A 13,260-nucleotide genomic window follows, 5' to 3' on the forward strand; every position below is an offset into this window, starting at 1 on the left:
GAAATGGCAATTTATTGCCTTATTAAAGGGCAGGAATTGGGAGGGGACGGCAGGGGAGCGAGAGGGGAGTCACTCTCCTGGCTGCCTGTGGCTGGACCCTGAGCTCTCAGTCCCCAGAGCAGTGAAGTGACCCCCTTCCCCCTCAACCTACAGCCCAGATGGGGATGCCCCCATGGTGGTGTGGGCCAGCAGTGCCCTCTCCCCCACCACATGCCCACCACAGGAGCCAGGGACTGGTTCTGGACTGCACTTAGGTGGTGGATTTAGGAGGTCACAGCACAGTCATAAATGATGAAGAGGGGAATTTAAAAATAGTGACAGCTCTAAGCAGCCACTTCCCTCTGCAGTGCCTCGTGGTGTGGTGGGGGAGAGGAAAAGGAAGGGATGGGTGTCTGCTGCCAGGGCACTTTCCAAGAGCTCCTGCATGAACCAGTGCTCCCACTGCACAGGGGACAGGCCACTGAGGTCCCTGCTGCCAGCCCCAGCTCTGCAAGGACTTGCCCAAGAAGAGCTTCCTGTTCTGCCCAGTGCCAGGGTGCTCCTGCTGGGATGTTCTTCCCCTCCAGCTGCACAGGGGACAGCCAACACTCACCTTGAGGGCTGATATGGGATGAAAATATATCCAGAGCCAGCCAAACCCTGCCCTGCCTTACCTCAGAGGGAAGTACTGAAAGAGGGTGAAACGGCATGATGGAGCCACTAAAAAATGATACCTGGGCTGGAAGGGAAGATGAGATTCCTGAAACTGCAGGGAGAGGGTGGCTGCCTGGCTGCTGTGTTCCTGTGTGAGGTGGTTTTGTCATAAATTCAGATTTTCCACTCTACTGAGAACTGACCTGGGTCTTTCAGACCCTTGTGTGCAAGGACAGTGAGTCCAGGACTTGATGGCCTCTTATCACAGCCTGCCATCAGAACATTGCATTCCCCCTTGTACCAGAAGTCAGCTGCTCTGGAGATGCATTTCATGTCCCTTGGCCAGCCCAGCTGCCTGCCTGGGTGACTGGCTGGAGCAGGGGACAGGTTGTGAGCCCTGAGCTGATGCCACGTACTGACCCTGTGCTGCTGGTAGCCACAAATAGGGGCATGGAAAGAAGATAAAACTTAATTATTTGTTCTGCCCCCTCCTGCAATGGTCAGAAGAATCATCCTGAAAGCACAGTAAGAGAAAATAACAGTGACCTCTCCCATGGCTGTGTTAGGAAGCAAGCTGGCTGCACAGATCCAGAGGTCTAGATGCACAGTAGCATGAAAGTTCACTTATTTAGACAGATTCTTCTGTCTTGTTGGAACAAATTATCTGTGTGAGATTCACTCAGTGTCTGTGAGAGGAATGGGGGGAGCAGGAAAGGGGCTGCTGTTGCTAGAGGAGATGAGCAGGATGAGGCAAGCCAGGTGTCGCGATGCTGCTGACCACGGAAAGTGCTGGTTTAGGGCCACCTATGAGCTAAGTTTTTAATGTCTCCTTAATGTAAACGGTCTGGTTGGGACATCTGGCTGTCAGTGTGTCTTCTTGTCAGCAGCTGTTTGCAGTAACCTGTGGCTTTCATGGAAACTGGGCTCACGAGGACCTCAGTGTGATGTATTTATTACACGGAGGCAGCCGACTCCCCTCTTGTCGCTCCGTTTTATGAGCGAGCGTTCACTGTGAAGCCGAGGCTCATCTGATAAACATTTCAAGGTACAGAAATGCGTGTCCCCCTGGGAAGGGGAACAGCCTGTCAATTAAAATCCTGTTATGAGATGGCCTCCCTTGGCAAAAAAAAAAAAAAGAAAAAAAGAAAAAAAAAAGAAAAAAAAAAGAAAAAAAAGAAAAAAAAAGAAAAAAAAGAAAAAAAAGAAAAAAAAATCCTCTGCTTCTGTCCAAGCTCCCTTAGAAGCCAGGCTGGGTGGCAGAGCTCTGCTCTTGTCACGAGCCTGGCACTGGCTGCCTTGGCTTTTATAAATTCATCCCCTTGGCTGCAAGTCATGTTTTTCCCAAGTACAGAACAGGGCAGAGGAGTGCTGTGAGGAGCTCCCCTGACTCAGTGAGGACAACAGACAGCAGCCAAATTAACCATGGGCTCCAGATGTAGCTGGGCCCTGGAACTGGCAGATTAAATGTCACCCTGCTGTCCCACAGCTTGATGCAGGTATTGGGTTAGACAGCATCCTTCAGTGGGGTGGATCTCAAGTAACAGGGGAAATAAAGATGTGTAAGAAGCTGATGGCTCCCAGGGATCAGAGAAAAAGGAATAATTGCAAAGGACAAACAAGCCTGCAGTGCCATCAGAGGGAAGGCAGGGGGAAGGATGAGAATGGCTCTGTGCCAGAGGCCAATGGACTACCAAAAAAACTATGACCAAGGTCATCTCTGCAGGACAAGCCCCAGGTCAGCTTGGATCTATGTCCAGGAGGGGTGTAAACAGTTGTGAGCTGTCATCCTGGCACTATGGAGAGATCCTCAGCCACATCCAACAAGCAGATAGGAACAAAGGGAGAAGGAAAAGCTTTTCCAGGCCTATATTACACCCTTTGCTCCCACTCCTCAGTGTTTCCAAGCCCCCAGTTCATTTGAAGCATCACCCACTTGGTTCAGGCTGGGTGACATAAACACTCATGCAAAGACCACCCAGCTGCCTGGTGTCCCACCAGCATTCATCCAAGCACTGAGCAGGACCTGGTGGTCCAAGGGGGTGCAGGACAGCTTGGAGAACACCAAAAGGGGACTTCTCTTAGCTCCAAGGAGAAGGCAGGGGGGTCACATCCCCAGTGGCCAAGCAGAGGGGTGCTCTGGGCATGGGGCAGGGTAGGACACAGGGAAGGGACAGGTACCTGGGCCCCAGCTCATCCTCACTGCGCCACACAAAGTCTCCAAACTTCTCGTAGTGGGAGTTGTAGTGGTGCTGGACTCGGAAGAGCATGGAAGCAGAGACCTCCATCAGGGTGTTGTAGGCTGTCTGCTGCTCCTTCCCGCTCGTGTAGCCGTTGTAGAGGTTGTAGATTTTGTCAGCTATCTCTGGAAAGGATCAGGGCATGGGATTAATGACCAGCTGAAGGTGCTAACATGGGGAGAGCAGGGGCAGGGGTGGCTGCCAGTCCCTTGGGACTCCCTGCAGCAGGGTTCAGTGACTGTAGGGCATTCAGCAATTCCTCAGGCTGATCCTGCAATGGGTGCCCTGCATGAGCAAAGCTGTTCCAAAGGCTCCACCAATACTCCATGAAGGAGCAGAAGGAGGAGAGGCAAAAAGCTGCCAGGACAGGCAGACAGCCTTATCCTCCCAGGAAGGACAGGCAAGCTGGACAGGCAAATTCACCAAACCAAAAGCCATTCACAGCTATGGTGCTAAAGAGTAGGAAGAAATCAACACTTGATCCTAGGATGGCCCTTCAGCCACAAATGCAGCACCTCGTCATTGTGGGCATGGGCTGGAGCAGCTCAGATGTGTTTAACAAGAGTGTCAACCTCTGCTGTAGAAAAAAAAAATCTCTTTTTGGAGATGAGAAATGCACAAACCTGCATCTCCTTCTTTCCCTTCAGTCTCCTGTTTGCTGTTTTTTCCATGGGAATGCTTTTCTTATTGAACATGGAACTAAGCATTAACCAAATTTTCTTTCTGTGTGATATTCCCAATAGAAAGCAAGCAAGCAAGAGATCAAGTAACATGATGGTCACATAGAGGAATCCTTTTAAATCTGAAAGCAGCCAGGTGCTCTGGTGTGGGTGTAAGGACAAGTGGGATCAGTTTCAAAACTGAACAATGCAAATGTGCAAAAGTAGCTGGGCTTTTATCGACATTTCTGTTTCCAAACTGATCCAGCTGCCCCCAGCATCCCTTCAAACACCCAGAGCCAAAAGTGCCCTGCCTGGCCCAGCCAGGGCTGCTTCTCTCAGGTTTGTGAGAAGGGATTGCTCTTTTTCCAGGGGACTTGTATCAGACACACTGCACCAGCTCCCACAGCCATGCATGGGAGGGATGCCTGTGAGGCATCACAGACTCATCATCTGCCCAGCCAAGGGGACTCTACCCCTGGACACTCCTGCAATTTGTCACCCCTTCCCAAATAAACGTCCCTGTGCCAGCAGGTAAATTTAAAGGAGCCCTCCCACTGGAAGAGAAGGGCCTGGACAGGTTTGTGGGAGCACAGTGAAGAGAAGATCAGAATTAGCAGGAAATGTCTCCTGGTGGGGAACACCAGGCACCTGAACACCGACCTTCTGCCTTGCTGTCGTCTACCAGCGGGCAGGCTGTCCTCAGCGTGACCGTGCTCAGCTCTGAGTGTCTCCCTCGTGTATCCACGGCATACAGGGTGAATCTGGAAGGCAGGAAGCAAAAGGAAAGCAATGTCTTGATCCCTCAGTCCCACACCACCAGGTGGTTAAGAGAAGCAGCCTTTAGAAGAGAAAGGAAGAATGTGGTCCAGGTGCTATCAGTCAGTTTTGGCACCTCGAGGAGATGTGAGATGATCTTTTGGAACAGAGGAGAACCCAGGGACAGGAGCCAGGGCTGAGGGGACAGGCCACTTCACCCCTTTCTGCAGTCTGTGGGGCTCCATTTCCTCTCCCCTCATCCCAGGGACCCCTGTGGGGCTGCATCCTGAATCCTCCCAACTGCAGAGAGATGCAAACAGCTCTGGCTTGCTCTGCCAAGCACTGATGTGACCATTATAACACAGTGGTGTCTGTGAGCAGGGCTCCCCTCTGGCCCTTCGGGGAGCAGGGCAGTGATTCTTGCCATAAGTGGGCTCCGTGCTGACAAGTGACAGCTCGTACTCATCCTGTGAACTGCCCTTGAGTTGTTTGCTCCCTCATTTCCTCACAAGGGTGGGGCTGGAAAAAGGGTGGGAATGATAATTTCACACTTGAAGCTAATGGAGAGCATCTGACAGTAAAATATGGCTTTTGTGCCCGATGGAGCATTGAATAAACAGGCTGTGGCTGCATGGAACGTCCCGGGATGCTGAGCTTAGAGTCCTGCTCAGAGCATCAAAGCTCCAAGATGAGAATGCTTCTGCCCAGCAGGGGTGACAATCTTCTGTCCACTCTCCCAAAGGGCATCAGTTCATATTTATTCACTCCGAGCTGGGCATGGCAACTCAGACTGGCTTTGACAAAGTGCAGGGGCTGGTTTGAACCCCTCAGAGGTCTGAGATGCCTGGTGGTGGGGTACCCAGCCTGAGAAATAACACACCACCCCTCTTTAGCCTAAGGTAAAACTGACCAGCTCTTGCAAGTGAGTGCAAGGAGTATCATAAAAGCAGCTTAAATGGGATTGAGACCCTGAGGAATGTTTATTTAAGGAATGGTTCTAAGTCCTTAGCATCCTTGGGGGTGACAGAAGCAATGCCTCCCTCTTCCTCACCCCACACATCAGCACTGCCAGCCCCCTCTCTCCTCCCTGCAGGCCCTGCACATCCCACATGTGGCTGATAAGAACTGACATTTGCACGGTAGCAATTCCCAGCACAGGACAGATTCCCTCCAAGCAATTAGCATTACTCCCTAACAATACTTGCTGTCTGAAAGGATGCCAGCAGAATGCCAAGGAGCTCACTTGTGTGCAGGGACAACTCCCATTTCCACGAAGCTGGGGCAGGCAGGGGAGGCACTGGCTCAAGGCTCACCCAAGGAGATGCTATTTAATCCTTCTGGTATGATATAATTTCCCTTAATTCACCAGGAGCACTGCTCACAGCAGGAGCATCGCAAGAAGGACAGCCCCACTGTGCCACATCATGAGAACCACACACAGGCTGCTCTCACTGAGGGGCACACAGAGCAGAGGCCAACACAGGATTCCACGCAGGAGTCTGACTGCAGGGCTTTGCATCCCATCCTGAAGGTGCCACCAGTCCTTTCCCTCCCTTCAGCAGGCAGGAGGTTCAAGGGGAGTGAGGAGTCTCCTGCAGGGAGCAGGGAAGGTGCCCCAACAGGGCAGGGCAGGGGGACTCCAGCCCCAGGACGTGAGGAGCTGCAGCAGGAGAACAGGGGAGGGACCCCAGCAGTCCTGCTGCCCACACACTGCAGGGCTCTTCTTGCTCATCAGCAGAAGCACAACAAGCAGGAAGAGGGTTTGACATCAGGGAGCTGCTGGAGCTGCTCCCCATGCCCATCCTGGGGTCACCTGCTGAGCCACAGTGGCTGTGCTGCTGTGTTTGCTTTGGGAGAAGGGTGAGCAGAGCTAATGTGTAACCTCTGCTCTGCCTGCAGCAGCTCAGGCTGGCTCCATTAGCTCTGAGGCAATCTGTGCCAGAGCACTTTCCTTGGAAAACAGAAGACTTTCATCAAAACATAATTGTAATATTCAGCAATTAGTGCCCATTTCACCTATTCCATCGTCAGTGGGGTCAGAAGGATTGGTTGGGTGTTGAAGCACATCCACCCCTTTGGGTGATGCTGAAGACCTGTGTGAGCCTTTTGACTGCACTTCTCTCCTCTGCCCAGCTCACACAGGAACAAAGTCACTCAGCTGCCAAGAGCAAGAGCATCTCTCCTGGTCAAGCCTGGGTTAAAAAATAGATGTCAAAAAACAAGCCTTAATTTAATTTTTTTTTTTATGATGTAAGGAAAAAAAACCCCACAACAATGTAAATGGAAAAACATCAGAATCAAAGTGGTTTTGATCTTGTCAAAAATTCTTTTTTTGAGAACAAACCCAATTGCTTTACCTCACCTGGAGCCAGTCCTCTTTCAAGAACCTTAGAGGAAACTCTTTCATCTCCATTCCTTGTGAATGAGATGTTTTGGGCTCAGCACCAATCGCCCCAGCTGTGGCGGAGGCTGGCAGCCCAGCAGCACACAGCCACTGCACCTCTCCAGCTCCTTCCAGCCTGTGACCTCAGACGGTTTTAACATTAATTACAGTCCAAAAGATCACCCTGAAGCACAGCAGTATTAATAGCTCTGTTTTATCGACAGTAAACAGAGACATATGGGGTGAAGCATCGTGCCCCGGAGAGGCTCAGTGACATGAACAGTTTGGAAACTCGGGAGATGATGGTTTCCAATCTTGTTCTCAAACCACTTGACCACCCAGCCTCTGCAGCAAAACACTTTTATAGCCAGTTAATGGCACTGTGCAGAGTGCTGGGGGTTAGTTTTGTTCTTTTATTCCCAGGAATGGACAGTTAAGAGAAGGGAGTGCAAAGACCTGTGTCTGTGCAAACCCAGCATTCACATCTTGCTGGAAACCTTCAGCAAAAACAGACAAGGAGCAGCCTAGGACCTAATGGGACATCAACGGGGTGGCCAGTGGCAGGAGAGACCATGGGAGGGACGGGGATGTGGCTTTTAGCTGAAGGAGGATAGGTTTGGATAAGGTATTAGAAAGAAATCCATTACCATAAGGGTGGTGAGGTTACCAAAAGAAGTTGTGGACTCCACATGCCTGGAAGGCTTCAAGACCAGGTTACACAAGGCTTGGAGCAACCTGGTTTAGTGGAAGGTGTTCCTGCCCATGATAGGGGGTTGGAATGAGATGAGTTTAAGGTCCCTTCTATTCCAAACCATCCCACAATTCTGCATCTACATGACAAACCAGGGGAAAATCACAGTGATCACACGAAAACAAGGTGGGATTCTGCAGCAATCCATGGAGATCCTCCTGCCCCACTTAAATCTATTACAGCCCTGTGGGCCAAGGAGCAAGCCAGGCATTCTCCACTCTGATGAGGATAGAGCTGCACTAGAATAGGCCAACTCTGATAATTAGTAAATAAATGAGGCCAAAGAGTGGTTCTGAGCACTTTGCCCAAGGCAGAGATCTCTGAGGTGAAGTCAAAGCCAGAAACTAAAAGGTCTCAGACCTACAGTCATTGCACGAAACCACATCAGACAACCTGGAATGCCATATGGTAGCTACGATCTGGCAGAAGCTCCTTTATAACCTGGAGGTGTTTTGTTTAGTGATAAACTTTCCTCACGACATTTCCTCATCTTCTCCCTGTGCTTTCCAAAGGAGCTCCAAGCTCCCTGCTGCTGTCTCACAGCTGATCCTCTTTTTTACCTGTGCCTTCAGTAAGATCTTACACAAACACTTGCATTTCCAGAAACACTAGGATATATTTTACCTGAAGATGTTACAAAGAGATCCAAACACATATGCTCTTGGCAGGGATCAGCCATCCATGCCCAGAAATGCTGCCACCTCTGCAGCAAATCACAGCATACAAAGCCCTATAAAGTAATGCTGGTTAAATGTTTACATCTAAATTCAAACTTACCGGGACCTGAAGGAACTTTCAGGGGGAGATAGAAACCAATCAACATTTGGCCTCATGAAATGTCAATACCTTCCTTGTAGACTCCCCACCCAATGCTGGCTGAAGGCTGGGTTTTATCACTAGTTTCAAGATGCTTCTTGGGGGAGGAAGAGAAAGCAAGAGGAGGATGTTAATGCTTCACTTCCTGGAACCCAATGACTGCTGAGATTGTCCATTGCATTTTAAGAGATTTAAAACCCAGAAAAGAATGTTTCTATCCTTTCTCAATACAGAGAAAATAACCCAAAATACAAATCTATAAAGGCACAAAACTCTTAAGACTAAGAATGAAAGCTCAAAACATGTTACTTATTTATAGACAGCATGTTTTTTATCTTCCTCACATGACGCTCATGATGTTTGAGTGCTTTACTCATGATCCTTATTTTCGGGAAGTGAGATAAGGACTTCTGAGTCTGACCCTCCTTAGCCTGGCTGCTGATTCCTTTATATCCTACAGAGATACCACAGGCATTTCTGCTCTGCCTTGTCTGCTCTTCCTGAGCCCTCTGGGCTGGTGCAGCTGCTCGGTGAGATGCTGTACCACACCGGGCTGCAGAGAGGGGCTCTGATAAGGAGCTCAATTAGCACTCCTGCAGATGCCAACCCCCCTTGCTAATTAAGCATGTGTCTACTGGGAGCTGCCTGCATCCAGCAGCAATGGCTGTGTGGCCAACCCAGGCTCTGAAGGGAACGAAGGACAGGGCAGAGGTGCTGCTCCAGAGGCCAGCGTCATGCAAAAAAACACAGCCTTAAGTTTTAAGCCTTAAGCCTCAAGTGGTGCAACCACAAGATGCTCCTGCCAGTGGGGCTTGGCTTGAGCTTGGCTGATCTGCCAAGGGCTTGGAGCCGTGTTGCTGCAGCCACAGACTCTTGCTGTCAACTCCAGCAGCTCAGTGAGGGCCACCCTGGCCGGCGTCCCGCAGGCAGCGCGGCGGGTTCTCCCTCCCCTGGCAGCGTGGCCACCACTGCCCGTCGTGCCAAGCCCGAGAACACGAGTCCTGACTTGGCTGAGGTGTTACCCGCACGTCCTGCACCCTCCCCGTGCCTCCTGCACGGCCCGGGCTGGCGGGGCTCGCACGCGCCCAGCCCCGCTGCAGCCTGCTGACACACACACACATCACACCCTGCCCTGCCAGCCCTGCTGGCCTCCTGTCCCAGTGACAAACACCCGAGGCCTCCCTGTACGAGCCCCCGGTGCAGCGGCTCCTGGCGCTCTGCGGTTCCCCGGTGAGCTCAGCGCGAGGCCGGGCTGCCAGGACGGCGCTCCCCGGCACACGGGGTGTGAACACACCCATCACACCCTGCCCTGTGCACGGCCTCGTGCCCACGGGACACAAAGAAGCTGTTCTCGGCCATTCCTGGGGTCTGGTGTCCTCAGCTCCCAGGCACCAAGGTGAGGGGCTGGCTGGAGGGAGGCCAGGAGGCTGGAGGGGGGAGTGTGTTTCCTTGTACTGAAACAAGGTGAGGAGCATTAGACCTTCATCCCAGCATGTCCTGGAGCTAAAAGCATCCATGAATTACACACACAGTTTTCCCAAGAGACTCTTCTTGAGCAGTGTGGGAGCCCAGGGGTGCTGTGGGGTGAAGAAGAGCTGTGGGTGTTTCACCCCCAGGCACAAGCCATGGGTTGTGCGTGGTCCAGGAGCCACCCACCCACTCCTGCCTCCCTGCCATGGGCTTGTGCAGCCCCTGCAGAGCCTCCCAGCCACTTCCATTGGGGAACATGGAGTGGGGCTTGCCTGCCTGCAGCTTCCTGGGCAGGCGTGGAAAGGAGGGTGTGTGTTTAGTGCAAGCATTCCCAATTCAGAAACCATTAGAACTTAGAAAGGAATCAAATCAAATAAAAAGCAGCCGGTCCACACAAGCCACAGGAATGCATTTGAGCTTATTGACAACTCTGTGATTTGCAAAAATTAACAGAGGTAAATGAGAGCAACCCCCCCAGTCTCTGCAGCAAATGCTGAGCAGACAATTAGCAGGGGGTGGCTTTGGGAGGGAGAGGATTTCTTGGTCTATTTGTTGGGCCCTGGCTTTGGGCTCACTCATGCCTTGCTCGTGTCCATGGTGCCAGGGGAGGGCCGGAGTCCTGGCAGGGGACTGACCACACTGAATCCCTGCCAAAGGCCCTGCTGGAGGCTTTGGGATTTGGGAAAGCTTTACAGGACAGTGGTCACCCTTGTGCCACCTCCCTGGGGCTGGCACTGCCACAACTGTCTTGTGTTGTTCATTGTCTTTGGTTCTGGCTCTGCTTTTCCACGGTAAGGAAACAGTGGACAGTGCAATCTTGAAAAAATTCCCATCCTTTAGAGAGCTCTCCTCACTGTTCTAACAACCAAGAAAAGCACCTTTTATAACTGAGCTGCTTTTAACCATCTGTGGCAACTGCCCTGCTCCCATCAGCGTGATGGAGGGACAGGTTAGCAGCAACTGGTGCCACACTGGAGTGTCAAAGCCTTGCCATGACACCCATACATGGGGCTGTCAGTGAACTGCTCTCACAATTCACACTTCTTTTTTTCCCCAGGACAGCAAATGCTATGAGACTAATTGTTACCTTTCAATAGATGCTTCCCAACAAAACCAGACCACAGCTGTCAGATGTACCTGCCAGGACATGCCTCAGGTGTCTGATGCCTCTTGGAAGTGGATAAAACAGGGCCCATCAAATACTGGAGGAAGGAGGCACAGGTTGCTCTGCACAGAAAGAAGCTGTTTGATTGGGGAGACCTTGAGAAAAGGGCGGAGGAGTCTTGATTTCTGAGACAGTGAGGGCAAGTGGAGCTGCTGTGGTGCTGGGGACAGGCTTGCACAACCTGGGGTCCATCTTTGCTTTGTGTCAACCCTGGGAAAGTCACCCAGGGTTATCCACGCTGCAAGGTTCCCTGAATTGCAGCAGGTGCCATAGCCATACTCAAAAACAGTGACAGGAGAGCATGGTACTTCCCACAGGGAGGAGGGCAGGGCCAGTGACTGCTGATGAATTACAGGGGTGCAGTGTGGAACAGTGTCACTTTGGTGTCACAGCATCCCACACTGTGCTGCCCCAGGGCTCCTGAGCTTGCCCTCTGAGCTGTGAGGCCACAGAGAGCCAAAACCTGGAGTAGGCAGGTTTGGGAGCTGGTCCCCTCAATCCCTCAGCAGCATCTGCCCTGCACCTGAGCCAAGCTATGATGCAGATTGGCTCAGCTCTCCCTCCTCTGAGCGCTTCATCAACCTCCTTTTGTTTCAGATCCCTGTTAAACAAGATCCAAACAAAGGGTGAAGGGGAAAGAAAGACAGAAATTAATTAAAAATCCTAACCACTCCTTGCTACCTCCTGGATCTATTGTCTCCCTGACAAAGAAATGCCCTGCAGGCCATTCACCTTCCCAGCCTCAACCGTGGCATCTCAATTTCCTGAGATTTCCCTCAAAACCTGTCAATAACCCACCAGAGCAGCGATTCCCATTCCTGCCATGGCTGTGAAAGAAGGCCTTGATACACAGGCCACCTTGTGTTCCCAGGAACCCTGCTCCTGAATGATACCTGTGTTGGACGGCCAAGATTCCACCGGAGCCCCTCTGCCAGCCGGACACCTTGTGAGCAGCAGTGCCAAGACTGCCTTAGGTGAAAATGTGTTTCACTGGAAATGAGGGGAAAATGCCAGACAGGCCATGGCTTCACCCAGAAGGTGCAGGAAGGTCGCTGCCACCCTCCTGGCTGCTGCATCCCCAGAGTGTCTTCATCACCACCCTGGGACTGAGAGCTCCAGCAGTGCCACTGTCCCTCCTCGCATTTTCTCTGCATTGTGGTTCCCTCCTTTGTCCCCCCAGATCCTTGCCAGCTGTTGCAAGAAGCAGATGATGACTCCCTCAGCCCTCCCTCTCAGAGTACATCCTTTCAGGAGCAGCTTTACCCCACTAAAGAAGGAAGACCAGAGCAATCTTCTCTGGAGAGAAGCTTGGAGCTTCTGATGGAGATGGGGTGTGGATGAGAGAGCAGCTCCTTGGTGTGGCAGCAGGACAACACACCCAAAACAGCCACCCTGACATGAGATAATATTGACATAGCTGATGTTGCAACTGGGGCTTTAGCTCCTAGACACTCTCCAAGGAGCAAGGAGGATTTAATTAGCTTGGAGATGCCCCAGCAGATCTCCATAGTGTCCCATAGCAATGGTTCCCAGCTGTGAAGGTAGAACCATGGCAGAAAAAGCAGGATCACCACGGAATTACCAGCTTTGGAGAGGATGGATAGAGGGTGTTTGAGGTCCGTATTTCCTGACACTCCTCATGTCCTTGCTTTTGTCCTGCTAGCTGTGAGGATGAAGATTTGCAGATGTGTCTAAAGGCAACACAGTAAGAACTGGCCCAGATATTCACAATCTTCCCTGTCTGTCCCAGGGCTTGAGGCAAGGTGTTCCCCTCACTGCCTGGAAAGGCCACAGAAGGTCCCATGTTAGCCAGAATGTGAATTGTAACATCCTTTGGTGAAGAACCAGAAGGAGGTGATAATAAGCCACTGCAGGCTGCTGCTTTTGTCTCCAGTGAAGCAACAGCAGCTCATTAGAGTCTGTGAAGTGCCAGAGTCCCCGTTCTGCTGGGATGCCCAAAAAGCCCTTGGACAGAGGTCAGATGAGTTGTTTCTGAGTCCCTGTGCAGCTGGAACAATTCCTGCTGTGCCACAGCCCGGGCTGGTGCACAGGGCTGCCAGCTGAGGGGCTGCTCCCACTCGGGGTACCGAACACCAGTGAGAGCTGGTGATGGATCCAGCTGTTCTTGGGGCAGCAAAGGAGGGCTTTCCTCAGGCTCTGCATCCCACACGCCCCTGAGGCCCTGCCACAGCCCTCTCAAGGGCACTGCAGCACACATCAATTCCTCCAGCTCCTCAGGGCAGGGTATTCCTGCATCCTGTCTTCCTCCTGTGCAATACCTGCTGCTGTCCCCATCAGTTTGGGACACCCCAACCTTGTTCCCTCAGACACTCTGCAGCCCCCAGGCCCAGCTTTGCTGAGGTTGGGACTTTGAGGGTAGGTTTTGC

General features: G+C 51.8%; 1 protein-coding gene across 1 annotated transcript in view; it reads right to left on the reverse strand.

Annotated features, from left to right (window-relative positions):
- The window catches only part of ASTN2 (astrotactin 2), a 322,339-nt gene that overhangs the window by 3,886 nt on the left and 305,193 nt on the right, over positions 1-13,260 (reverse strand). The window contains exons 21-22 of the mRNA XM_063410172.1: positions 4,193-4,293; positions 2,812-2,995 (exon numbers count right to left, since the gene is read on the reverse strand). Of these exons, the coding sequence (XP_063266242.1) occupies positions 2,812-2,995; positions 4,193-4,293 (285 nt within the window). The remainder of the gene's footprint in view (positions 1-2,811; positions 2,996-4,192; positions 4,294-13,260) is intronic.

This window comes from Prinia subflava, chromosome 12 (assembly GCF_021018805.1).
Source record: "Prinia subflava isolate CZ2003 ecotype Zambia chromosome 12, Cam_Psub_1.2, whole genome shotgun sequence".
Taxonomy (NCBI): Eukaryota; Metazoa; Chordata; class Aves; order Passeriformes; family Cisticolidae; genus Prinia; species Prinia subflava.